The sequence below is a fragment of the Tripterygium wilfordii genome, chromosome 15 (genome assembly GCF_013401445.1).
Source record: "Tripterygium wilfordii isolate XIE 37 chromosome 15, ASM1340144v1, whole genome shotgun sequence".
Classification (NCBI taxonomy): domain Eukaryota; kingdom Viridiplantae; phylum Streptophyta; class Magnoliopsida; order Celastrales; family Celastraceae; genus Tripterygium; species Tripterygium wilfordii.
In genome coordinates, this window is record NC_052246.1 from 12,780,253 (window position 1) to 12,805,560 (window position 25,308).

A 25,308-nucleotide genomic window follows, 5' to 3' on the forward strand; every position below is an offset into this window, starting at 1 on the left:
GAATTACAATTGAATGAGTTCTTCATTTTTCTTCATTACCATAAATAACACAATTTTTTTGCTTACATAAATGGAATTTCCATAGCCATAAAACTTAAAAGTTGAGGATAATTTCATGCATGTTACCATAGAAGGGACCGATCTTGTATCAGCGGAGGGCATGGTTGTAGTCATGGAAATGGAAGTTTTTGTAGATGAAGTTGGACAGCCATTTTGAAGCAGCAAAACACAGCACTGCCATGGATACCAATGCAGTCCTTGCAGTTGCTGACAATACACCATGCTTTGTTGCAGCAACTATTCCAAGAGAGACAATGGAGACTAGCTGAAGCACAACTTCTAGTGCATTTAGACCCTTATACGCCCTGCTACAACTGCTGCAGTTCACCACATGAGACCAGTACCTGAAACAAGTCACAAGCAACGAAGGTCTTTAATTGTTGCCACCTTCACAACCCATCTTTCTTCTTGCTCTTGACTTCTAAAGTTCATTTATAATTTCAGGGTTCCTAACTCCTAAGTGAAGGTCGCAGCACCGACCTGATCTTAATGGCGTTTTTTCCATTGTTTCTGTAAACAAATGTTGTCCCTTTTTAAGACATTGTGATTTGCCAAAGAAGCATTCTACATTGTAAGGAGAGAAAAAAAATGCACGTGTGTGTTAACCATGCACTCTCCCGTCATGTTGACAAGAATTTTTTGAATCAATTCTGGATCGAGATGTGCATGAACCGGGCATTCAGTCTTCAGGTTCAGAATGCATCTTTAAAAATAAGAGTGTGGACATAATTTATAACTGAGGGAATTACCTGTCCATCAGCTGTTCCTTAGGAGGAGATGGGGGAAGTGTTTTAGGGTACTTGTCACCCCAGTTGATTTGGCCATCAGAGAACTTCTTTAACCATTTTCTGAAAGCAACAACTTGGGCATCCGATTTTGTTGGCATGAAACAAGCTTTTTGCCAGTTACGAGGACCGACATCCATTAGCTTGAGCTCCTGCAAGAAGATTAGAAAAGTAAAAGTAGCATCCTTCAATGATTTATTTGTTATAAATTTTTAAAAAAGCATCCTTAAAAACCCCTCGCTAATGAGATACCTAGATAGTATTACGAGAAGTGCTCCCTAATTTTAACATAATTAGGTTGTAATTACCTCAACGTGAAGAAAATATAGATCTGAATCAAGAATAAGATTGTGATTGATATGATTCATCCATCGTGGAACAATCCAGTCAATCCAAACTCCAAAATTTCTTGGAAAGGAGAATATTAATCTGCTCTTTCCTGGACTAAATGGAACACAGAAAAGGACCAGGAGAACTCTTCGTGGAGCCACATTAGCTGACACCTTCTGAATCAACCAATTAACATAAACAAAAACAACACTTAATTTACCAGAATGAAATTAATAAAATAAAACGAACATCGGAAAAATCAAGTTAACAAGTTAGCTAGTTGTTTCCAGGGGATGATACCCATTTATTGCCTTGCATATTAGCATGATCTTGCCTGAGGCTGGCTTCCGAATAATACACACAAGGTGCAATAAATTTGGTAGCCCCGTTAACTCTAGCAGCATTGAAACCTTCTATATCTGACTTCTGTATACTAAATTCAATAGGTATACCTCCTTCTCTATCGGCCTTATCTGTGAAACAACTTGCTGTTAATCATCGAATGTCGTACATAAAAAGAGATATAGAACATCACAATGTGTTAATATGGTATCTTATCTGTTATTGGCGTATGGATTTGGAACTAGTCCATAATGAGCATATGGAAGATGAGCAGGGTCAGCTAGGTTTTCAACTAAGATCTCATACCTGAAAATAAACATTCTGCTTGGGTTACTGAGCAAAAGTCATGAAAAGGGCTGATGAGATATACAACACATTCTACTGGTAGATACTGCACTCTTCACAGTACATCCACAATTTTTTTTCTTCGTGAAAATGGGTACAGGATGATCGAACTAACTTCCCTGTATCCAGCTCAAAAGTAAAAAAGAATAAGACTAAGTTTATGTATATCGATGCATACCCAAAAGGAAACTCTCTATTCATCATTAACTTAGTATATGATGGGTCATCCAATTCTGCAATGTAGGGAGGCTTTTTCTTCGAAATAATATCATTATACTGAGGATCAGAATTTGGCCAGAACCACAAAATTTCATTCTGTACAGTACTTGGATAAACAGCTACGCAGGCTTTCTTGAATGTGTGAACCTGGATAAATTATCAAATTTACCTTCTGTCAGAAACTACAATAATTTGCCGAAAACATGACATATAACTTATCTTCATATGAATCCATCAAAGTCGAATCAAAGAAAGTAAATGCGCTAAACCATTCATGTAAACAGAATGATTTACCGGAGGACCATCTGGAGGAGCCTGAGGAATAAATTTGCAGTCACCAGAGCCACTGAAACACCAACCGTGGTACACACACTGCAACCTTCCCCACTGATCAATCCTCCCTTCGGACAACGGAGCCAATCTATGAGGACAACTATCATCAAACACTTTCCATGCACTCTCATGCCTATCCCACCACACCACCACATCAAGACCCATCACCGTCTTTGCATGTGGCACCCTTTTGTCCAAATCACACACAGGCATAACAGGATACCACTGTGAAAACCAGTCAAATTTCTCTCCTTCTGTTCCCGTTTCTACTTTTGGGTCGGTAGAGACCGTAGACGTGAAGGCCTTAAATTTGGAGACTTTATTGTGAAAGGTTGGGTAAGATGAATTGGGTAGCGGATCAGTTGATTGAAGATTCAAGAACATGGATTTGGGGAAGTGGTTTTTGTGAAGGGTTGTCGATTTTGTTGACATGTGAAGACAATTGAACAGAGAAGCTCTCAGAGCTTCCATTTTCGCTTCTTAGAGATGAAAGAGTGACAAGAGAAACAATGGTTGAAAATGATAGTAATTCTGCATTGATGTAATCCATAAAATGCAAATATAGGCAAAGTTAAGGAAATTAATTGCATTTACAAGAACAAGTACAACAACATGTGGAGGAAATACTGAAACGTCTACTTGGATGGCTATGTTTCTTCTTGTAATTTCGAACCAACAAAAGCAACAGACTTGAGGGTCACTGACATGCAGACATGGTGGGGAATTTCGAGAGCCCACAATTCGTCTTTTAGAATTTACTTGCAAGTTGCAATGAAGCCGCGCTTCGCTGCATAGATATGGTCATATAGAGATAGATGGATCTACTTTGGGCAGTTTTTGAGTTGAAATGTGAAAAGTGTAAAGCTTTGGTTTGAAAGAGACGGATGGAGTGTGAATTTTGACTCCACAATGAGTTGGCGACAGCACAGTCTAGTGAGCAGAGACATTGCCATGTCAGCACGATCTAGCTATCAATACCCTTATTACTATTTGCTTTTCCCATCGATCATGTGAAGTTCATGTTCGTTCACTCACTACAAACCAATATTATCCGTTTTGGTTATTTTTCATAGGCTGTCCATTTTGGATTATTTCATGACCCATCGCATTTAATGATACTCTGATTCAAGGAAAAAGTCTTGATTGTGTAAGAAGATATAGATCCTTACTTATGAATCATACCACTTTAAACTTATCCAAGTGATATGGGGTAAGTCTTAACAACTAGGAACACCGCATTTTCGGTCTAAGAATTCCATTATAATATCATTTATTTAAACCCAAAACAAGGGTACAATAACAAAGATGGGTAAAGTGGTTAGAGATAAGATAACAATCAAACTTACATTTTGTTTGATTTGTTATCATATCAATTGGTTATTTGAGATAAACTTAAGTTTGTTTTGTATATCTCTATATTGTAAGTTGTAAACTAAGTAGTATAATGCAAATCTAATCTAAAGGACTTTATAGTGGATGTAAGTCTCTCATGAGACTGAATCACTTTATCTCTTGTGTCTCTCTATTTTACTATTTATTAATCATTGTGAAGAAAAATATATCAAGACTTCAATGTATGCTCTCCCAATCTTGTTATTTGGAGAGCTTTCAAGGTAGTTCACCATAATAAAAAGTTTGTTACTTTAAGGTCGTTGTCTGCTTCTAAGAGAGAGTTATATCTCTTTGTTCTGCAATTTGTTTTGGATATTTTCTTTGTTCTTATATAGAAATTTATTTTTCTTGTAGTTTTACGACATCCAATAACGTGTGTTGGTTTTTTTTTAATACAAGTTTTTCTATCATAAAAAAACCGAAGATGGGTAGATCGTGACGCAACAAGTCTAGATTAGAATGGAAAGGTTAGCGAGTCGCTTCCAAAGTAGTTGTTAGGAATTAGGATGACAATATGCAATTACCATAGACATTAACGACATCATGTATTTGTACAGGCCAAAAACCGTCTATATAAGAATCTACACTACAAGACCTACGAGAACATCAATTGATCGAGAGTCTAGTCGATGGGCCCAAGGCCCAAGATCCAACCAACATTAGACCCACGAAAATCTAAGTTGAGCTAGGTAGACCCAATTCAATTGACAACTACATCAAGAACACTACAAGACCCACGAGAACATCAATTGATCGAGAGTCTAAGTTGATGGGCCCAAGGCCCAAGATCCAACCAACATTAGACCCACGAAAGTCTAAGTTGAGCTTGGTAGGCCCAATTCAATTGACAACTACACCAAGAACACTATAAATACATGAGGTTTCAGTCTTATTAACTCTCTCAACTACTCGAGGTATATCTCTCTTCCTCCCTTTAAAAGTCTTTCACTTCTCTCACCACAAATTACCCCATTGATAAATGCCACTAATTACCCCATTAGTAACTAATTTGATTGTCGAAGCTTCCCTGACTGACACCACACCGGTGTCCAAGTTCACGTTCTATATCTAATGTGATCTTGTAGGATTATCGAAAATCTTATTCGACATATCATTGATTGCAAACTTTCGGGTCTACACTCTTCTTCCGAAAGACATCTGTATTTGTTTTGTTCTTCCCTTTTAAGTCGATGTTGGTGATCCTTTGCAAGACATGAATGTGGTTTATTTGGATATTGTTAGATATCGTGAAACAAAAAGTAGGAAAGGCCCATATAAAGAAAGAAAGAGTAGGGGGCATGGCTTATTTTGCGGCCCTAAAGGCCCAATGGGCTAGGCAGGACAGTCCAGCTGTGATTGAACATTGAAGTTACCAATTTCTTCTTTTACTTTGAAATTGAATTATGTTATGCATTTCTTCATCATTGCCATAATAACACAAATTTGTTGCTACATAAATGGAATTTCTATAGCCATAAAACTAAAAGTTGAGGACAATTTCATGCATTGTACCATAGAAGGGATCTCACCATCTTGTATCAGCGGAGGGCATGGTTGTAGTCATGGAAATGGAAGTTTTTGTAGATGAAGTTGGACAACCATTTTGAAGCAGCAAAACACAGCACTGCCATGGAGACCAATGAAGTCCTTGCAGGTGCTGACAATACACTGTGCTTTGTTGCAGCAACTATTCCAAGAGAAACAATGGAGACTAGCTGAAGCACAACTTCTAGTGCATTTAGACCCTTATACGCCAAGCTACAACTGCTGCAGTTCACCACATGAGACCAGTACCTGAAACACGTCACAAGCAAATGAAGGTCTTGTTGCTCTTGATTTCTAAAGTTCATTTCTAATTTCAGGGTTCCTAAGCAAAGGTCGCAACGACCTAACCTTAACGGTGTTCTTTCCATTGTTTCTGCTAAACAAGTGTTTGACCTTTTTTAAGACATTGTGATTTGCCAAAGAAGCATTCCATATTGCAAGGAGAGAATAATGAACGTTTTCTTAAAAATAAGAGTGTTATGTGAACATAATTTATAATTGCGGGAGTTACCTGTCCATCAGCTGTTCTTTAGGAGGAGATGGGGGAAGTGTTTTAGGGTACTTGTCACCCCAGTTGATTTGACCCTCAGAATACTTGTTTAACCATTTTCTGAAAGCAACAACTTGGGCATCCGACTTTGTTGGCACGAAACAAGCTTTTTGCCATTTACGAGGGCCGGCATCCATTAGCTTGCGCTCCTGCATGAAGATTAGACAAGTAAAAGGTAACTTGGTGTAATAATATGTTTAATGTGTCTCCCCTGGAACCTACGAATGGGAAAAACTAACATCCTTCAATGATTTATTTGTTATTACAAAAAAAAGTATCCTTAACAACTCCTTGCTAATGGGATACCTAGATGGTGTAACGAGAAGTGCTCCTTCATTTCAACATAATTAGGATGTAATTACCTCAATGTGAAGAAGATATAGATCTGAATCAAGAACAAGATTTAGATTAATATGAAACATCCATCGTGGAACAATCCGGTCAATCCAAACTCCAAAATTTCTTGGAAAGGTGATTATTAATCTGCTCTTTCCTGGACTAACTGGAACACAGAGAAATATCATGAGAACTCTTCGTGGAGCCACATTATCGGATGCCTTCTGCATCAACCAATTAACAAGCAAACAAAAACAACACTTAAATTGCCAGAATCGAATTGATAAAATGAAACGAACATCAGAAAATTAAGTTAACAAGTTTGTTAATTGTTTTCACTTTTCAGGGAATGATACCGATTTATTGCCTTGCATATTAACACCATCTTGCATGAAACTGGCTGCCGAATAATATAAACAAGGTGCAATAAATTTGCTATTCCTGCCAACTCTAGCAGCATTGAAACCTTCTATATCTGACTTCTGTATACTTATTTCCATAGGTATACCTCCTTCTCTATCAGCCTTATCTGTGAAACAACTTGATGTTAATCATATGAATGTCGTACATACAAAGAGATATAGAGCATAACAATGTCTTAATATGGTATCTTATCTGTTATTGGCATTAGGATTTGGAAGTATTCCGTAATGAGCATATGGAACATGAGCAGGGTCTACTAGATTTTCAATCAAGATCTCATACCTGAAAATAAACATTCCAGTTGGGTTACTGAGCAGAAGTCATGAAAAGGGCTGAAGAGATATACAACACATTCTACTGGTACATAATGCATACTTTCACAGTACATCCACAAATATGTTTCGTGAAAATGGGTACAGGGGGATATAGCTAACTTACCTGTATCCAGTTCAAAAGTAAACAGAATAAAACTAAGTTTAAGTATATTGATGCATACCCAAAAGGAAACTCCCTGTTTGCCATTAACTTAGTATATGATGGGTCATCCAATTCTGCAATGTAGGGAGGCTTTTTCTTCCAAATGATATCCTTATATTGAGGATCAGAATTTGGCCAGAACCACAAAATTTCATTCTGCACAGTACTTGGATAAACAGCTACGCAGGCTTTCTTGAATGTGTGAACCTGGATAAATTATCGAATTTACCTTCAGTCAGAAACTATAATAATTTGCCAAAAACATGACATATGATTAGGTAATTACTCGTCGACTAATAGTAAAAGAGATTTAACTTCAAAATGTCATCTTTAACTTCTTTTAAGAGTGAAGATTGAAGATATCTACTGTTTTACCACAGTTCTTAGTAGCACAAAACATAGAGAGAAATCTACTAATCAAATAATGTCATGTAAGTAATTGTCTTCCCAAATCTATTTAGTGTTTTAGCTGTACTCTTCTGCCTATTGAATTGAAAATCAAGCCTCTTGAGAGGCCTCAATTCGACATTCTATATGTCGTAAATGACGTACCAGAGCTTAACCATGGAAGCCCTTTGGGCCAAAACTGACCATATCACAACTCACAAGCCTTTAGAAGTAAATAAAAAGGACAACATATAGGCACGAACTAAATGGAGGTTCTTTGGTAGACTAGACCCACCCAAAGTCACAATTTTCCTGTGAAATGAACAAGAATGATTTACCGGAGGACCATCTGGAGGAGCCTGAGGAATAAATTTGCAGTCACCAGAGCCACCGAAACACCAACCGTGGTACACACACTGCAACCTTCCCCACTGATCAATCCTCCCTTCGGACAATGGAGCCAATCTATGAGGACAACTATCATCAAACACCTTCCATGCACTCTCATGCCTATACCACCACACCACCACATCAAGACCCATCACCGTCTTTGCATGTGGCACCCTTTTGTCCAAATCACACACAGGCATAACCGGATACCACTGTGAAAGCCAATCAAATTTCTCTCCTTCTGTTCCGGTTTCTACATCTGGGTCTGTAGAGACCGTAGACGAAGATGGTGAAATGGTCGTGAAAGCCTTAAATTTGGAGACTTTATTGTGAAAGGTTGGGCAAGATGAAATGGGTAGCGAATTAGTCGATTGAAGATTAAAGAACATGGATTTGGGGAAGTGGGTTTTGTGAAGGGTTGTCGATTTTGTTGACATGTGAAGAGAATTGAACAGAGAAGCTCCCAGAGCTTCCATTTTCAATTCTTAGAGATGAAAGAGTGACGAGAGAAACAATGGTTGAGAATGGTTGTAGCTCTGGATCGATGTAATCCATATAATGCAAAGTTAGGAAAAGAAAACTTCAAAGTTGAGGAAATTAATTGCATTTACACGAAGAAACCACTAGAAAACGAGTACAACATGTGGAGGAAATAGCTTATCAAAAAACAAATGTGGAGGAAATACTTACATGGATGGCTATGTTTCTTCTTGTAAATTTCGAACCGACAAAAGGAACGTACTTGAGTGTCACTGTTGTGGGCCGATCATTTTTTGCTAACTGGTAATGGTAAGTAAGAGATGGCGACTTTTACCTATCCATCAGCTGCTTCAGGAGGAATTGGTGGAAGAGCCACGCTGACCCTGTTCTTGCCTTCTCTCAAAAACATGCAAACCCACCCTCTGTCCTAACTGGGTTTTTGTATACTTGGGAACTCTACATGTGCGGATGTAAATTTACATGTTGTGATAATAACTCTGTTCTGTTGGAATGATAAAAACTAAAAATGAGTATGCATTCTCATATACATCCTTTGTTGGAGTTGTCCACAATGGAAGTTTATTTGCTCCATACCATATTTGATATTAAAAAAAGTGAAACAAATATAATGGAATGGGTTTTTTTAAATCGTTACCACATTTCATATATTTTGAATAAAAAAAAGAATTGAATGGATATTTTAAATGGAAATGGAAAATTCAAAATTCACTGTAAAACAACTATGTGATATTTTATTGTGAAATGAAATTCATTTTTAAAAAACCTAAAGCTAATAAGTATTTTGATTTAAGTTCTTTTCTTTCTGAGAGCAAGAACATAATAACTCGATTTAAACGTAGGTCTCATTCTTCTACCATTTCACAGGGTGTAGATGGTTATTCATAACTATTACCTTAATACTAAAAAAGAGTTCGACCGAATGTCTTATTTCTATTCGAATTGATCCTGATTCAACATTATAATTATATTATCCTATTGATCATAGGGGATATTTTCATTCCTTAACTATTATTTCTATTTGTTTTTGTATCACAAAAATTAGGACTGCAGAATTTATATATCAAAGAAAAGTCTAACGATTGGAATAATGACATGCCAAATAACTATAGTATTTGAAAGTATATTGTCATATGTGATTTTATCGAAATTTTGATTAATTACTTATTCTCTTTCTCTGTCTACTTCTTCCTCCAAGTACAGAATAACCCAAGGATTGCGGGTTCTCATGGCAGTTGAAGCCCTCCCTTCACCACCCCATGGGAGCGTTCATTACTACTTCTCTACTATAGGACGCTTACGTAGCCAAGGGTTTGATTCACACTCCATGTTCTAAGAAATATGTACCATCGAAAAGAGGGGAAAAAAAAGTCTTCGTCTAAATAAATGCGTTGAAAAACGGCACAATGAGATATTGCTTTTATAACTCTCTTAAAATATAATATATTCAAAACATATATGCCATGGTTCCTTATTTCGACAGACATGTTACAAATATCTAAATTGGAGTTCTTCTTGTATCAGCGGAGGGCATGATTGTAGTCATGGAAATGGAAGTTTTTGAAGATGAAGTTGGACAACCATTTTGAAGCAGCAAAACATAGCAATGCCATGGAGACCAATGAAGTCCTTGCAGTTGCTGACAATACACCATGCTTTGTTGCAGCAACTATTCCAAGAGAGACAATGGAGACTAGCTGAAGCACAACTTCCAGTGCATTTAGACCCTTATACGCCGCGCTACAACTGCTGCAGTTCACCACATGAGACCAGTACCTGAACCAAGTCACAAGCAAAGCCCCACATACTTAGAAACCTTGCATACCCATCTTTCTTGTTGCCCTTGACTTCTAAAGTTCGTTTCTAATTTCAGGGTTCCTAACTCCTAGGCGAAGGTCGCAACACTGAGCTAACCTTATGGTGTATTTTCCATTGTTTCTGGTAGACAAATGTTGTCCTTTTTTTAGACATTGTGATTTGCCAAAGATGCATCCACATTGCAAGCAGAGAAAATAATGAATGTGTCCTTAAGGCTTAAAATAAGAGTCTGGACATAATTTACAATTGTGGGAGTTACCTGTCCATCAGCTGTTCTTTAGGAGGAGATGGGGGAAGTGTTTTAGGGTACTTGTCACCCCAGTTGATTTGACCGTTGGAGTACTTGTTTAACCATTTTCTGAAAGCAACAACTTGGGCATCCGATTTTGTTGGCACGAAACAAGCTTTTTGCCAGTTACGAGGGCCGGAATCCATTAGTTTTCGCTCCTGCAAGAAGATTAGAGAAGAAAAAGGTAACTTGGTGCAATAATATGTTTAATGTGTCTCCCCTGGAACCTACGAATGGGAAAAAGTAATTAGGTAGTAATTATGTTGTGGGCCGATCGATCATTTTTTTGCTAGCTGGTGGACTGGTGACATGGTGGAGCCAAATAAAACCTGATTTTTTTTAAACAAAATAATATTTTGTCGCTGTCAAAATCTCAATTTTTTGTTAATGCCGGTACGGCATTGCAATCATTATCAATTTTTGTTAGTCTCAATTTGGCGATCTCCAATTTAACAGCATTTTAATCTCTCCAAGCAGAGTCCCCTTTCTTCGCAAAGCTTCCACCTTTCGAAAGACAGGCCACCCAAAGATCCGAACTTTAACTGCTGCTTCTCTCTACTCCCAGTGAAAAACTTCAATTTCTTGGTGAATTATTATAATCTTAAGCCGATAATAGTCAGCCGGTGCAGTTGGGAGAAAAACCTAGTAAAAACATCTCTAGGCTAATTGATTAGTAGAGAGTCGGTGTTAACTTTCCATCCCTGTCACTGCTGAAATGAGGTACCCAGAAATTTGAAAATAAGGGGTGATGGTAGGCCATGGTGTTTGCACAAAGGCACTTAAATTCAAGACTCTGGCCTCATTGCATATTGAATGAAAGCCATGTCTCACCAAATTTAGAAAACGATCGAGCATGGATGTCTAGGCACCAAAGTCTACAAAAACCAATTGAGATTTAATCCATTTCAAGTGTCCATTTCTAGAAGACTGGGAAAAAAAAAGAAGAAAGAATGGAGGACACCATCGTGTATTCGTGGGTGGAATTAGTACAGTACTACAGTCGAGCCTTGAAAAGCCTTTGTTAAATGTCTAATTAAAGTGTACATGGATGCTATATTGAAAAAAAGCTCGACATGGTGTGGGGAGAAAGACAAAAGACTTGCGCCACTAGTACTCGTGGGCCTGGTACCATGCGGGCTTTGGATATGTAATAGACCTGTAAAGCATTAGAACATTGGTCTTGGGCCCACCTTTGAAGTTAGTGGGCTAATACGAATTTTAGCCACCACAAGGGGGAGTCGAGGGAAAAAGCCATGCCCGCTGTACTTGCCTTTCCAAGCAATTTGTCGACCACTAGCAATAGCATACTTGTTTAACATGAATGAATGTTCTACACGGAAATGGAAGACTCACTTTAAAAACGCCAATGTCATATTTTATTTCATTTCACCACAAAATCCATTTTTAAAAAAAATCTGAAGCTATTATGTATTTTGATTTAACTTTCTTTTCTTTTTAAGAGAAGGATTAGAATAACTCAGTTTAATGATTATACGTCTGTGATGCATCGTATGTCTTATAATAGGTCTCATTCTTGTACCCTTTATTGGAGGTCGATGACTATTCATAGTTATTACCTTAACACCAAAGAAGAGTTCGATCTAATGCTTTATTTCTATCCTAGTTGATCCTCATTCGACATTAGAGGTATATTTTATCCCATTGATCGAAGGGAACATTTTTCATTCCTTGATTACTCTTTCCATTAGTTTCTGTAACCATTCCTCTTACCATAGGAGGCTTACCCAGCCAAAAATTTGATTCACACTCCATGTTTTAAGAAATATTTACCATCTAAAAAGAGGGAAAAAAACGATATCTTGTCTAAATAAATGCGTTGACAAAGGGCAGATGTATAGAATCTTTAAACACAATGAACACAGATATTTACATAATTCGACATTACCTACAACCATGGGTGGCAGATATCAATCCCTTTTATCACCCAGAGAGATTACAAATACAAGAAACATTCACAAACCCAAAATCTGATTACACCCAATATCTCACAAATATAGAGATTTGTGCTCTCTCACAAACTCTGTCTACCACGCACTCACACACACTCATTTTTCTTCACACCTCAACTCCCTGCAAACCCACGTCCTATAGATAGTGCTTTTCCAACTCTCTTAAATTGGAATCTATTCAACACATATTTGCCATGCAGCATGGTTCCTTGCTTCCTTATTTCGACAGGTTACAGATATCTGTTCTTGCATCAGAGGAGGGCATGATTGTAGTCATGGAAATGGAAGTTTTTGTAGATGAAGTTGGACAACCATTTTGAAGCAGCAAAACACAGCACCGCCATGGAGACCAATGCAGTCCTTGCAGTTGCTGACAATACACCATGCTTTGTTGCAGCAACTATTCCAAGAGAGACAATGGAGACTAGCTGAAGCACAACTTCTAGTGCATTTAGACCCTTATACGCCGCGCGACAACTGCTGCAGCTCACCACATGAGACCAGTACCTGAAACAAGTCACAAGCAATGCCCCACACGCTTAGAAACCTTGCATACCCATCTTGTTGTCCTTGACTTCTAAAGTTCGTTTCTAATTTAAGGTTCCTAACTCCTAAACAAAGGTCGCAGCACCGAGCTAACCTTATGGTGTGTTTTCCACTGTTTCTGGTAAACAAATGTTGTCCTTTTTTAGACATTGTGATATGCCAAAGATGCATTCCACATTGCAAGCAGAGAAAATAATGAATTTGTACTTGAGGCTTAAAAATAAAAGTCTGGGCATAATTTAAAATTGCGGAAGTTACCTGGCCATCAGCTGTTCCTTAGGAGGTGATGGGGGAAGTGTCTTAGGGTACTTGTCACCCCAGTTGATTTGACCGTCAGAGTACTTGTTCAACCATTTTCTGAAAGCAACAACTTGGGCATCCGATTTTGTTGGCACGAAACAAGCTTTCTGCCAGTAACGACTTACGAGGACCGACATCCATTAGCTTGCGCTCCTGCATGAAGATTAGACAAGAAAAAGGTAACTGGTGCAATAATATGTTTAATGTGTAACCTACGAATGGGAAAAAGTAACATCCTTCAATGATTTATTTGTTATTACAAAAAAAAGTATCCTTAACCACCCCTCGCTAATGGGAAACCTAGATAGTATTACGAAAAGTGCTCCTTCATTTCAACATAACTAGGTTGTAATTACCTCAATGTGAAGAAGATATAGATCTGAATCAAGAGTAAGATTGGGACCGATATGCATCATCCATCGTGGAACAATCTGATCAATCCAAACTCCAAAATGTCGTGGATAGGTATATATTAATCTGCTCTTTCCTGGACTAACTGGAACACAAAGAAAGATCAGGAGACCTCTTTGTGGAGCTACATTAGCAGACGCCTTCTGAATCAACCAATTAACAAGCAAACAAAAACAACACTTAGATAGCCAGAATGAAATTAATAAAATAAAACGAACATCAGAAAAAGCAAGTTAACAAGTTAGCTAATTGTTTCCAGGGGATGATACCGATTTATTGCCTTGATCTTCCATTTTAACATGATCTTGCATGAGATTGATTTCCGAATAATACACACAAGGTGCAATAAAGTTGCTATTCCCGCCACCAACTATAGTAGCATTGAAACCTTCTTTATCTGACTTCTGTATACCTATTTCCATAGGGTTACCTCCTTCTCTATCAACCTTATCTGTGAAACAACTTGCTGTTAAATCATACGAATCTCATACATGAAAAGAGAGATAGCACTGTAATGTGGATTCATCTGAGCGTCCTTCCCAAATAGAATTCTTGTATGAGCATCAATTTGCGGTCTCCGATAAAGAAACCAAGAGACAAACATCTCCATTGTCAGAAAACCAAACGCTGTCACCAAAAATATGAAGGCAATAGTTCCTAATTCCTATCACATTCGTGCTATGACCTGCTTATTTTTGCCGGACAAGGGATTCACCAGAAGCAAAGAGTTATTAAAATTTAGGGCCATTGTTTTTGTTATGCTCTTTTAGTATAGGCCCAAAAGTGATCTTCCCAAGCTTGTCAAAAAGCCTAACTTTGGAAGGCCCAGTCCAGTCCTCATTAGACTTGAGAGTTGAGAGGGACATGGGAATTTCTCTTCAGCTCAATGAGGAATTGACTATTGAGGATGGACAGAAAGGATGATATCCGTCCCGTCCGCTACTGTTTCCAGGAGACAAGTGACTTGATGATGTAGATAGATTGGGCTTTATTGAAGAAAAAGTGGAGAAAAGGCCAACTCAATGGACTTATTGAAGAAAGGAGATTGGGCTTGGTGGAACTTTTAGGCTCAAGCCCATAAATGTAGGGTAGTTTTGGAAATAGAGGACCAATGGCAAGGGAGCCCAGCCGGCCGCATGCAAAGGAAATCTACGCAAATAAGGAAATCCGAGTAGATTACTGTGTTTATTAATAGAGTCAAAAAGTAGTAAGATTATTTATAGGAAATTAAGGGGAAAAGTACCAACTAATAACCTACGGCTCCGATATTCTTTCACTTGTATTACCGTCTTTATTTATTGGGTTTACGAAGTGGTACTGGTGGGCCTTACTTCCGGATCATGCCATCTCATGGCCCGACAATATCCTGACTTTGTCGTATATTCCTCCTCATTTGATCCTAACTTCTTATTATAATTTTTTAGCCCATAGATAGAATATTGTCCGATTTCCTAATGATACATCGGACCCATATGGCTTTGCCTTCCCAGAATGTCACTCATCTCAATAGTGCTCTAGCATAAACACGCTTAACTGTAGAGGTACTATGAGATGTTGTCTATCATGAAAACGCGTCGTTAATGGTTAGGAACTGAAATTATATATATATATATGTATATGTTAACACTTCCCCGCATTCGTGGGTTAGGTTATACCTGACCTAACAAGTGGACTATACGGGTTAGGGTTACTTGTAGGTGATCCATCCATTGGACATCCGAAAGGCCCGACAAGCACCCCTCACCTGTGAGTGGTTCGTCCATAAGGACATTCGAAGGCCCAATAGGTGACCCAAATGGGTGGAGTTGGCTCCAATACCATATTATAATTTGTCAACCCATCGGCATCAATAATATTATCCGTTTTGGGTGTCCGGTTCCCTAAAGATACATCGGGTCTGCACGACATTGTCTTTTCAGGAGGTCACTCATCCTAATAGTGCTCTAGTAGAAGCACACTTAACTGCAGAGTTATTACGAGATGGTTTCCTTCAAAAAAATGCATTGTTAATGGTTAGCAATTGAAATTATATATATATATATATTAACACTTGTGGTATCGTACGTATATACCCATAGACTCTTCTTTTTTCTTTAAATTTTTAGTTTTGTGGATATTCTGCTCAATCTTCTTAGTTTGACCGCTACTACATGCACGCCCAACCAGCATCACATGAACCCTTTCTTCGAAGGAAATGAAATGTTTTTGTGGTTAAATTTTGTTTTCTTGAAAAAAATGAAGTAAGTAAAAATAATAATTTATTTACAATATATATAAACGTGGTGATCAGTTGGATCTATCTTTGATTAATTATTAATTAAGGTCGATTATTTTGATTGACTGTGCTCTTTTTTTACTTTAATCTCGAATAGGTCAGAATTACATGGCTAATAGCGGTAGTAGAAAATTCGATCATCCCATGCAATTGAATATGAATATTAGAATATATATTTCTTTGTTCTTGTTGACTAATTAATATAATTATAAACATGATAAGGCCCACCACCCCTAGCCTATCTAAAATTGTCGCTTTGGTTGACAAACATTATAAAGAAAATTTTCGGTCAAGCATGCATCCACAGTTGGTTTTTGTATGAACAAAATAAAGTCAACACACATTTCCATTTATGGAGTTCTGTCATAAGCACTACAGAGAGTGCAAAGGTTGGTGTATACTTACAGATCCATGTTTTCAATGATTGTGCAAGATAATGAAGCAGAGAAATTATGACATTTGTGTACACACATGTTTTCAGAGCATCTAAATGCACAGAGTTTTTTATCAATATAACACTCTCCCTCATAATATATCCTAATATAACATCCGAGTGAAAGTTTTTCCCAAAATAACACTACACGCCACTGCCAATGGAGTGTTCTTTACAATTTTTTTACGATCACGCCATCACAGATGGCGTGCCTAATGCAATTTTTGTTTCACGCTATCGGTGATCGCGTGAAAGTAATTTTTGTTCATTCACGCCAATTGAAGTGGCGTGAATGAAAAAAATAAACACACACACATATATATATACACACACACATCTATATACATACATGCATATAGAAATATACATGCATACATATATACATACATACATACATCTATATACATACATACATATATTCATATATATATATATATAATAATTCTTTTATGTGAATCAACTTTGTGAACCTACTTTTCAACCATAGATGTGATGGATCCCATAGAAAATTTATGATCCTCACTTTTGTTTTTGTTTTGTTTTATTACAATCATTAGATTTGAAGTTTACAAAGTTGGTTCACATAGGATAATTCCTCTATATATGTGTGTATATATACATGTATAGGAATTCTCCTATGTGAACCAACTTTATGGAACAAAATCCAATGATTGTGATAAAACACAACATAAGTGGGGGCCACATATTTATTATGGGACCCACCATATCTATGATTGAAAAACAGGTCCACAAAATTGATCCACACTTTTAGTCCACATAAGAGAATTCATATATATATATATATATATATAATGTGTTGTTGTCTAATCATTAATTGCTCGTCAAATGAGTTTGTGTGTATTTAACAAAAAGGAGTGTGCATTTAATTGATGCTTGTACACGTTTTTCATGGCTTTTTTTTTCCCCTAGTGGGCTCTATTACCAATCAAATATGGGTTGTCGGGGCTGTAGTAAAAATTATAATAGACCCCACTGTAGCTCTTTTGGAACATAACAAAATTTTATTTAATTTTTAAAAATCATAAATGTGTAGTATTCTGTCTAATAAATTCAACGACATATTTTTTATTCGAAACAAAAATCAAATTCATCATGATCAAGACATCGAATGTTTTGTGTTTATACAGACTGTCTAAAATTGTCACGTATTTTTCAAGTTTAATATGATTTTTGTTTCGAACAAAAAATATATCATTGGATTCATTAGGAAAAATACTACACATTTATTATTTTTAAAAATAAAAATAAAATTTTTTACTAACTTAAAATTATATTACAACGGGACTTGCTGTAATAAAAATACAGCAAGTCTCCGCTACCCCGAAACATGTGGAGGCGTGAGCCTTGATGTACAGTACCATGTTCAAGAACTCAATCTAGTGACTTGGAGGGGGACAGACCATCACGAGGAAAGTAAATTAAAACATTAAATTTAATAAATGGAGTAAAAAAAAAAACATACAATATGAAGCATAAAATTTAAAATGAAGGGTCTCTGACCTTTTTATTTTCCTTTTTTTTTTGTAGTGTTTGGAGAATTTTGTTTTAGCTAGCTTAATAATATGATTTGTGAATACATCCTAAAATAGACAGGGTTTATAGTATACTGATTGGTGTAGGTCCGGTGCACCGCAGAGTTTCTTCTTGCGTATCTATGATCTTTCGCATATGGCCATTATTGCTGGCTCACTCTCATCTATTACAACTAATTTGACAGTTCTTTATAACATTTTGCATTTACACAACCATTTAAGTTTTTCATGCATCTTCTTTGATGAATTTAGATTTTTATTCAACATAAAATACAACATTAGATTCAAAATCACTGAAATGTATAGTACTTTTGAGAATTTTTTAAAATATTGGCATAAAAGGTAAAGAAAATAAGGAGCTGCAACATTTAGCATAAGACCAATCTAAACAAAATTTTTGTAAAAAAAAATCACATTAATTTCTTTTGGATGACACATAGATAAAAACACAACAAGTGATTTAGGCATGAATATAAAGTTGTAATTAGGTAGCTGTTAAAACAAACACCAAGATTTAAAAATTGTACAATAATATTTCATGAATTCAACTAGCAAAGGTGTCAAAACCTCCAAAAAATCCATAATTAATGCATGGTTACAGAGTTGCTAGTGGCAACTTCGTGATTAAGGCGGCAAAGAATGCTAGATTACAGGCCAACCCCAGGATCACATGTAGTTGACTGGTTTGTCATTTTCTCACTCTTTTCACAATCATGATGTGAAAGAAGTAAAAATTGTGGTGAAAATAGCAACTCCACCCAAGAAATTAAACAAAGGGTTTGACTCTTGCTCTGATTGGTCAACTCAAACCAATATGCAAATATATATACACCAATTGATGGTCAATATGGGATTGTGAAAAACATTCCATGGAAGTTTCCATAGTCACTTTCATTAGATTTCATCAAACAAGTCAACCAAAAAAAAAATACCTAACCTCAAACAACATAATAGACTGACCAAAGTACCCCTGGGTGAAACAACATCGTCACATAAATATAATTAAACGTAAGTTAACCACAAATGCAAATCAACTAACAGCACCTCCAGCAAGACCATGTTTTGGGAGTCTCTGTGTGTACAAAAATGTTCAATGTCGTCTCTTTGTATAAACTAATAAACCTGGTTGGGGTCCATGTTTCTGGGGTTATATATGAATCATAGCAGGGAAAAAAAAGTTGATTTGTTTGAGCAATAATTAAGTGATAGGAATAGCATGGTCAAGTGAAGTTGGACTAGACGGAGCCGAAAAGTTGTACTAGATATATACTCCAAGCTCATGCATGTGAAATCGTGAGTCCCGCAAATTCTCATAATCTATCGTATTCGTCTATCTCAACATTTGAGATAATTAGGATTAAAAAAAAAACACTTGAATCCGTGAGACTACTGGTTTATATATATATATATATTATAATAATGTTGTCAAACTATGATTTGATTGTAATGAAGTATTTATTGGGGTCTGAAGTTGCAAAAGGAGGTGCATGCATTCAGAATTGATTCAAGCTTGGTCATTAATTGGCGCAAAAACAATTTCATTTGCATTTACAGCAAGAGATATTTAAATGAAATAAATTATTTCAATTATAATCCATACAATTTCTCAAATTGATGAGATAAAAGGCTTTGATGATGATGAAAACCTATACAATTGCTTTATTTTTCTTCATTAATTGACGTCATGATCTGAAATTGGAAGAAACAAAAGTATCATCAGTACAACACTCTTCTTCTTTTTTTAACATTTTTCATATATAAAGAAAGAAGAGAAGAAAATAGGCGCGGGGCTAGCTTCTTTTAATTTTTATACCTGAACATATGTGAGATCCACATTATTCTCTTTGAGAAATGAAATGAAGTCCCCTAAATTCTCTTCTGTGGGGCGATAATGACCACTTTGACGGGAAACTTCCTATTAAGCAATATCAAATATCATTAAAAGACTATGTGAAATCACTAAAACCAAAAAGAAATTCATGAGATAGCCATACCTACCTTAAGTATGCCATTTTCAACAACTAATCCCCCAGCAGCAATAGTGGCTCCTCCTGCCAAGAAGCTTGAATGGTGGAAGGTACCCTTTCTTTTCTTGCCAGCATACAACATCTCAGATGGGCTGAGGACATAAATCCATTTTGCATCTTTACTTGTGTGCAGTAACTCCCCTGTTTGCTTGTATAGAAACTTCCCATCCTTGATATTGACTTCATAGAGTTTCCTTTCCATCTATATATATATATGAATTTATTCGCCAAAAAGAGGCAAAAAAATGTTAAGAATTAAATAAACAACTCTAACAATGAATAACCTAAATTATGAGTTTATTTATTTTTTTAGTTGGGCATATAGTTTATTAATGTATTGTCTACACCTAAATTATGTAACAAATCTTTTATTGGACTAAGAGCGGACATATATTGAGTGAAATACTTAATCCAACTCATAATATATATATATGTACACAATTTTTTTTTTTTAAGTCGCCTCCCATGGGTAGGCATAGATTCGCCCGTATGAGTCAGAAGTTCATCATCGACAACTTCTTTTCATCACAGGAGACAAAAACACGTAAAACCCTAACAAGGGAAAAGACATAAAAGCCCCTTTAACATACAGATAATACACGACTTGAATTAAAAGCAAATTACAAGAGATGATTGAAATTTAATTTCAGGTGAAACATAGAATAACATTAGAAAAAAGAAAAAGAAAAAGGAGGAATGAATATATGAAAAACAAATTAGTGGACTTACTGGACCAAGATAGTTGACGCGCCGCTGTTGAAGTATTAATCGAGGGCATTCATCAAGATTTATTTTTTTGCCGTCTCCTAAATCCAACCTGCAACCGCAAAGTTGGTATATGAACAATTAAAATCAAACTTTTCATTTATTTGAAGCAAATACATCGATCAGGAACAAAAAGGAACTTACCAGGAAAAGAAGTGTTCTTTACTATGACACTGAAGCCATTTCTCGTAATAGAAGTGTAGATTGTGTCCATGTCGATGCCGCGGATCAATCTGCATAAGAAAAAAGAAAACTGCTATGATTATAAACAGCTACAAATGCATCAAATTATAATTTTCCATATGAGATTTGTGGGATTCAATTACTTACCACCTCAAGCCAGTGCAGCGAGACCATGTTTCGGGCTTTATAACCCTTTGTCGACAAACCTTTTGCAACCTAAGAAATAAAAGAAGCAAATTATCTCAGGGGTGGGTTTTTTTTTTATTTTTTATTTTTGTAAGCCCCAATGTATTGAAGCAAAGCAAAACTAAAGAGAATAATAGGGCATCTCAGACTCAAAAGATGGTTTAAAAGGAAGAAAAAGGGACAGGCCCCAAATCCTGAATCAAAAGAAGATAAAAGTTTTTTTAGAAAAAAAAAGACCAGGAAGCAAAAGATCAGACCAACAACATAGAAAAAAGTACAGAAAAGATTAGCAAAAGAGAATATGGAACAAAGTAATGAGTATACATGCAGACTTATTGGAACCAAGCTGATTATCTTGCCTTCCTTTTTTGCATATGAGCTGTAAGAGCACTTGCGATGATGTTATTTTGTCTGGACCAACAAATATGTATGGCGTTTTGTGTTTTGTTGATGTGGCTATATTGGGAGATGTGTTTTATATTGAAAGATTGTGTTTTGGTGTAGTTTTATTGGGGACAACATGGAGGGCATGAGAATTTATTGGCCACCATGTTGGGTGGGAAGGAAAATGTATAGGAATTTGTGTTTTGTTGATGTGGTTATATTGGGAGATGTGTTTTGTTGATGTGGTTGTATTGAGAGACGTGTTTGCCTTGACTTTTTATGTAATAGAAGTGTGACACAATATAAATTTTTGCTAGGCTAGCAAATTAACACTACTGAAGTTGCTCTTAAGTGTCTGCAAATGATGTATGTTGTCCAAAATGATATACTTCCGATCAAGTCAAGGGTGTTGAAGAGAAGGTGCAGACTCTTAAAGGTTTTGTATGGCTATTGCTTCCAGTGATGCGGCAATACTTGGTTCTAATGGGCTCTAGATTATGGTTTTTGTGAGACAAACGAAGCAAATTATCTCCTAAAAATTGATCAAATGATTAGTATGTAGCAACATAACCTAATATTTGTAAACCTACCTTTGGAGACTCCCACCACTTTTCACCGACAAGAACAGCACAATCAGCTAGTTTTCTTATGGTGCGGAAACTTTTGTACGCTCTCTGTAACCTTATTATTGCGGCCTCGTGTTGACGGTTGCTTGGATTTTCCATGGATCTGCAAATAATCCTCACACAAAGAAAATCACAATCTGCTAGCGTACGTGTAGAATCACAACAAAAAAAAAGTTCAATTATATGAAAGGTTGATGAAAAGAATAACCGTGGGTAAGAAGAACACTGTGTTGTGTGAATAACTGCTCTCTCTTTGTTGAAGGGATGATCTGTGTTTCTCTCGATATAGAGAGAGAAGTGAAGCTCTTTATGGACGGACTAATTTAGACCTACGTGAGGATGTCCTAATTCCTTATTTCCTCAATTTCTCGTCTAATCACAATTATTATGAGAATATTCTACCCTATCTCATCAATTTCTCGTCAGACCACATTATTTTTCAAACACCAGAACAAGATGTCAAAGCTAACCTCACTTTATTTAAATTCCTAAACCCTAAAAGTCTAAAGGAAAAGTCGACACAATAAAGACAAAAAAAAAGTATTAACTTAATTACTATTCCTACAGCTTTCCATGCAATGCACATATATAGCAATTGCAATGGGAAAAATTTGTTGGGTTAGCAAAAATCAATACTGGGTCTCATCTCTATTACATAAAAAATCAAGCCAAATACATATCTCAATACAGTCACATCAACAAAACACATCTCTCAATATAGTCACATCAGCAAAACACAAACTCCTATACATTTTTCCTTCCCACTCAACATGAAGGCCAACAAATTCTCATGCCCTCCATGTTTTTCACAATAAAACTACACCAAAACACAATCTTTCAATACAACCACACCAGCAAAACACATCTCCCAATACAGCCACATCAGTAAAACACAAAACCCCATACAAAGTAATGATATCAATTGTGAATGCACTAGCTCACTCAATATCGTCCACAGGGAGTGGCTACTTTATAGCTAGACAATCCTTATCACATAATGAAAAAAAAAAAATGACAGGCTGTAACAAAAAAATTATTCCATTTATTTATCCTTTTGCCCATTTGATATATGTTATGGACATTACTAATACCCGCATCTTCAATGCTTTTGGAGTTAAGTCTAGGGGGAGAGCTAAGAAATGACGTTGGGGTGGGCTATCAATAAAACAACATCAATATGATTGTCTCGAAAAACTTAGGCGAAGTTTGGAAGTAGTGTTCCAGAAATTTTTTTTAAGACTATTTACAACAATACAACTATTTTTTTGTGACTATTTATATCAATACAACTAATTTCATGTTAATCAAACACTTCGATACAATTTCAGAGAAATTTGGAAACTAAATGTGTACATATTTTGCAACTTTACAATGAAATGTCTATTTTAATGGAAACTAAAAATTTTAATAGTTGAATTAGTCGATAAATATGGGCTACAAGTTGGTCTTCACACAATAACTAGGATATAAGAGAACAAACCCATGAATTTCATCCGTATATGGCAATGTATCAATATGCCTTAAGTATATTTTTATTTTAAAAGAAGGCCCTCCTTATTCAGCCCCTGGCTAGCTAATACTATATATGTATATATAGGATCATTTGGCAGACCATTTAGAAAGTAGCAAAATATATGCTATTTGAAATATTGGTAGTATATGGTTCAATTTATGCTGGTAACATTTATGCTATTTAAAATGTTGTGACAAATTATATATATATATATATGGGTATTATGTATTTTATCTTAAACAGAAGCAATTAGATATCTAATTTTTACACAGTTCAAGTAATTCTTACACAGTATAAATTCTTACATATTTACATTGCAAAATATTTAAATAAAATAAAAATAATTCGTATTTAACGATTAATTTGAAAGACCTACTAAAAGACCAAAGACTGGCTTACTGAAAAATATAACTCTTTTCTTTTTAGTAATTTTTTAGTTTTTTTTTGGTAGAAGAAAAGAGGACAAATCATTTATTTTCTTTGGACTATCATCAATAAAGACAAAAAAAACACCGGTACCCTCCCACCACCCTCCCACCACCACCACTCATGAAATACGGTAGCTGGCCGGAACTACCAGCATCCCCGTACGCTGGCAGAAGATTAGCCCAGACAAACATACCGCACCTTGGACAACCAGACCCTAGTAGCCTTCTACCCAAACACCTTGCCAAACCCCAACCACCACACCAAATCATAACCCCAAGCACAAGTCATAACCAATCCCATACCCAGACCCATATTCTCAGCCATCACTACGACCCTAACCAGCTGAGGAACCTAGCTCAGGCAGGAAAGTTCTACTTCGAGAATTTTCCTCCTGACTGGGATGCTGAAGCGTTAAAGTGGGCATTCACACAATACGGCCAGGTGGAGCAAGTCTATGTCCCGGCCAAGCTGAACAAAAAAGGAGTGCGTTTTGGTTTCGCCAAATTTAGCGGTTTCGAAAAGGAGGATGTAATTCTGAACCGTCTCAAAGGAATATGGATAGGGTCTTACAAACTCAGGGCAAACAAGGTGAGATTCAGACAAGATACGAACACTATGCAACAGAAAGCACGATCGTGGACTGAAAGGCAAACAATGAAAATGAAGGATACAGAACAGTTTAACACGTTCCGAGGAACTAAGGTCTCTCTTCTACCTCGAAGAGAAAATCATATGAGTTATGCGGCTGTGGTTAGGCGGGACTATGGTTTTGACAACAAGATGGGTTCAGAAGGAATGGCTGCTAACACGACCCACAATACTAACATTGGGGAACAACATGGTAACACAGAACTTGCACCCAATCCAGAAACTGACGAGGACAAAGTACAGCTGGAATATCATACAGTTCGAGAGGATAGAGAATGGGCAGAGAGATCGGCAGTTGGAATTCTATGGCAAAGCGCATCAATACAACAAGTGAGAACCAGATGGAGAGGGGACCTGCAGATAGGCTGTGAAGTTACCCCCATGGGGGGAAAAATGGTGCTCTTAACTTTTACCACGAAAAATGAAATGATGGAAGCTGTGAAACACAAGCCTGAATGGATGGTGGAATGGTTTGAAGTGGTTAAACCTTGGCATCACATGGATATATGTAAGGAGAGATATGTTTGGTTAAGATGTGAA

At 36.5% G+C, this 25,308-nt stretch overlaps 4 protein-coding genes across 5 annotated transcripts; all 4 read right to left on the reverse strand.

Moving 5' to 3' along the window:
* Window positions 1–7: 7 nt before the first annotated feature.
* LOC120015963 (protochlorophyllide-dependent translocon component 52, chloroplastic-like) lies at window positions 8–2,960 on the reverse strand. The gene is made up of 7 exons (XM_038868493.1): window positions 2,376–2,960; window positions 2,041–2,228; window positions 1,734–1,823; window positions 1,476–1,650; window positions 1,154–1,351; window positions 810–997; window positions 8–404 (listed from the first exon to the last, which is right to left on the reverse strand). The coding sequence occupies exons 1-7, from the start codon at window positions 2,883–2,885 to the stop codon at window positions 149–151; spliced, it is 1,605 nt and encodes a 534-aa protein (XP_038724421.1). The 5' UTR covers window positions 2,886–2,960; the 3' UTR covers window positions 8–148.
* A 2,270-nt stretch (window positions 2,961–5,230) lies between these two features.
* Window positions 5,231–8,853, reverse strand: LOC120015962 (protochlorophyllide-dependent translocon component 52, chloroplastic-like). 2 transcript variants are annotated; one of them, XM_038868492.1, is made up of 8 exons: window positions 8,605–8,853; window positions 7,863–8,450; window positions 7,157–7,344; window positions 6,853–6,942; window positions 6,594–6,768; window positions 6,264–6,461; window positions 5,863–6,050; window positions 5,231–5,600 (listed from the first exon to the last, which is right to left on the reverse strand). In XM_038868492.1, the coding sequence occupies exons 2-8, from the start codon at window positions 8,388–8,390 to the stop codon at window positions 5,345–5,347; spliced, it is 1,623 nt and encodes a 540-aa protein (XP_038724420.1). In that variant the 5' UTR covers window positions 8,391–8,450; window positions 8,605–8,853; the 3' UTR covers window positions 5,231–5,344. The 2 variants fall into 2 exon arrangements, with proteins under 2 accessions (XP_038724420.1, XP_038724419.1); XM_038868491.1 differs by lacking the exon at window positions 8,605–8,853 and having other exon boundaries at window positions 7,863–8,598.
* Window positions 8,854–9,809: 956 nt separating this feature from the next.
* LOC120017210 (protochlorophyllide-dependent translocon component 52, chloroplastic-like) lies at window positions 9,810–14,241 on the reverse strand. Its single transcript, XM_038870356.1, has 4 exons — window positions 14,016–14,241; window positions 13,692–13,889; window positions 10,490–10,677; window positions 9,810–10,188 (listed from the first exon to the last, which is right to left on the reverse strand). Exons 1-4 carry the CDS (start codon window positions 14,166–14,168, stop codon window positions 9,933–9,935), a joined length of 795 nt encoding a protein of 264 aa, XP_038726284.1. The 5' UTR covers window positions 14,169–14,241; the 3' UTR covers window positions 9,810–9,932.
* A 4,796-nt stretch (window positions 14,242–19,037) lies between these two features.
* LOC119979916 (IQ domain-containing protein IQM2-like) lies at window positions 19,038–24,242 on the reverse strand. The gene is made up of 9 exons (XM_038822539.1): window positions 24,211–24,242; window positions 22,143–22,281; window positions 21,130–21,198; window positions 20,944–21,032; window positions 20,764–20,851; window positions 20,006–20,236; window positions 19,821–19,922; window positions 19,278–19,337; window positions 19,038–19,079 (listed from the first exon to the last, which is right to left on the reverse strand). Exons 1-9 carry the CDS (start codon window positions 24,240–24,242, stop codon window positions 19,038–19,040), a joined length of 852 nt encoding a protein of 283 aa, XP_038678467.1.
* Window positions 24,243–25,308: the final 1,066 nt, after the last annotated feature.

Excerpts from the sequence above, each read along its gene's own strand:
- LOC120015963 (XM_038868493.1), bottom strand. The coding sequence starts at position 2,885 with ATGGAAGCTCTGAGAGCTTCTCTGTTCAATTGTCTTCACATGTCAACA. Across the intron at positions 1,352-1,475 it reads ATATGCAAGGCAATAAATGG|AAGGTGTCAGCTAATGTGGC; the intron begins GTATCATCCCCT and ends TGGTTGATTCAG. Across the intron at positions 405-809 it reads AAGGAACAGCTGATGGACAG|GTACTGGTCTCATGTGGTGA; the intron begins GTAATTCCCTCA and ends GACTTGTTTCAG.
- LOC120015962 (XM_038868492.1), bottom strand. The coding sequence starts at position 8,390 with ATGGAAGCTCTGGGAGCTTCTCTGTTCAATTCTCTTCACATGTCAACA. Across the intron at positions 7,345-7,862 it reads CTCCTCCAGATGGTCCTCCG|GTTCACACATTCAAGAAAGC; the intron begins GTAAATCATTCT and ends TAATTTATCCAG. Across the intron at positions 6,462-6,593 it reads ATATGCAAGGCAATAAATCG|AAGGCATCCGATAATGTGGC; the intron begins GTATCATTCCCT and ends TGGTTGATGCAG.
- LOC120017210 (XM_038870356.1), bottom strand. The coding sequence starts at position 14,168 with ATGGAAATAGGTATACAGAAGTCAGATAAAGAAGGTTTCAATGCTACT. Across the intron at positions 13,890-14,015 it reads AAGATCAAGGCAATAAATCG|AAGGCGTCTGCTAATGTAGC; the intron begins GTATCATCCCCT and ends TGGTTGATTCAG. Across the intron at positions 10,189-10,489 it reads AAAGAACAGCTGATGGACAG|GTACTGGTCTCATGTGGTGA; the intron begins GTAACTCCCACA and ends GACTTGGTTCAG.
- LOC119979916 (XM_038822539.1), bottom strand. The coding sequence starts at position 24,242 with ATGAGTGGTGGTGGTGGGAGGGTGGTGGGAGG. Across the intron at positions 21,033-21,129 it reads CGCTGCACTGGCTTGAGGTG|ATTGATCCGCGGCATCGACA; the intron begins GTAAGTAATTGA and ends TTTCTTATGCAG. Across the intron at positions 19,923-20,005 it reads TTGAAAATGGCATACTTAAG|GAAGTTTCCCGTCAAAGTGG; the intron begins GTAGGTATGGCT and ends ATTGCTTAATAG.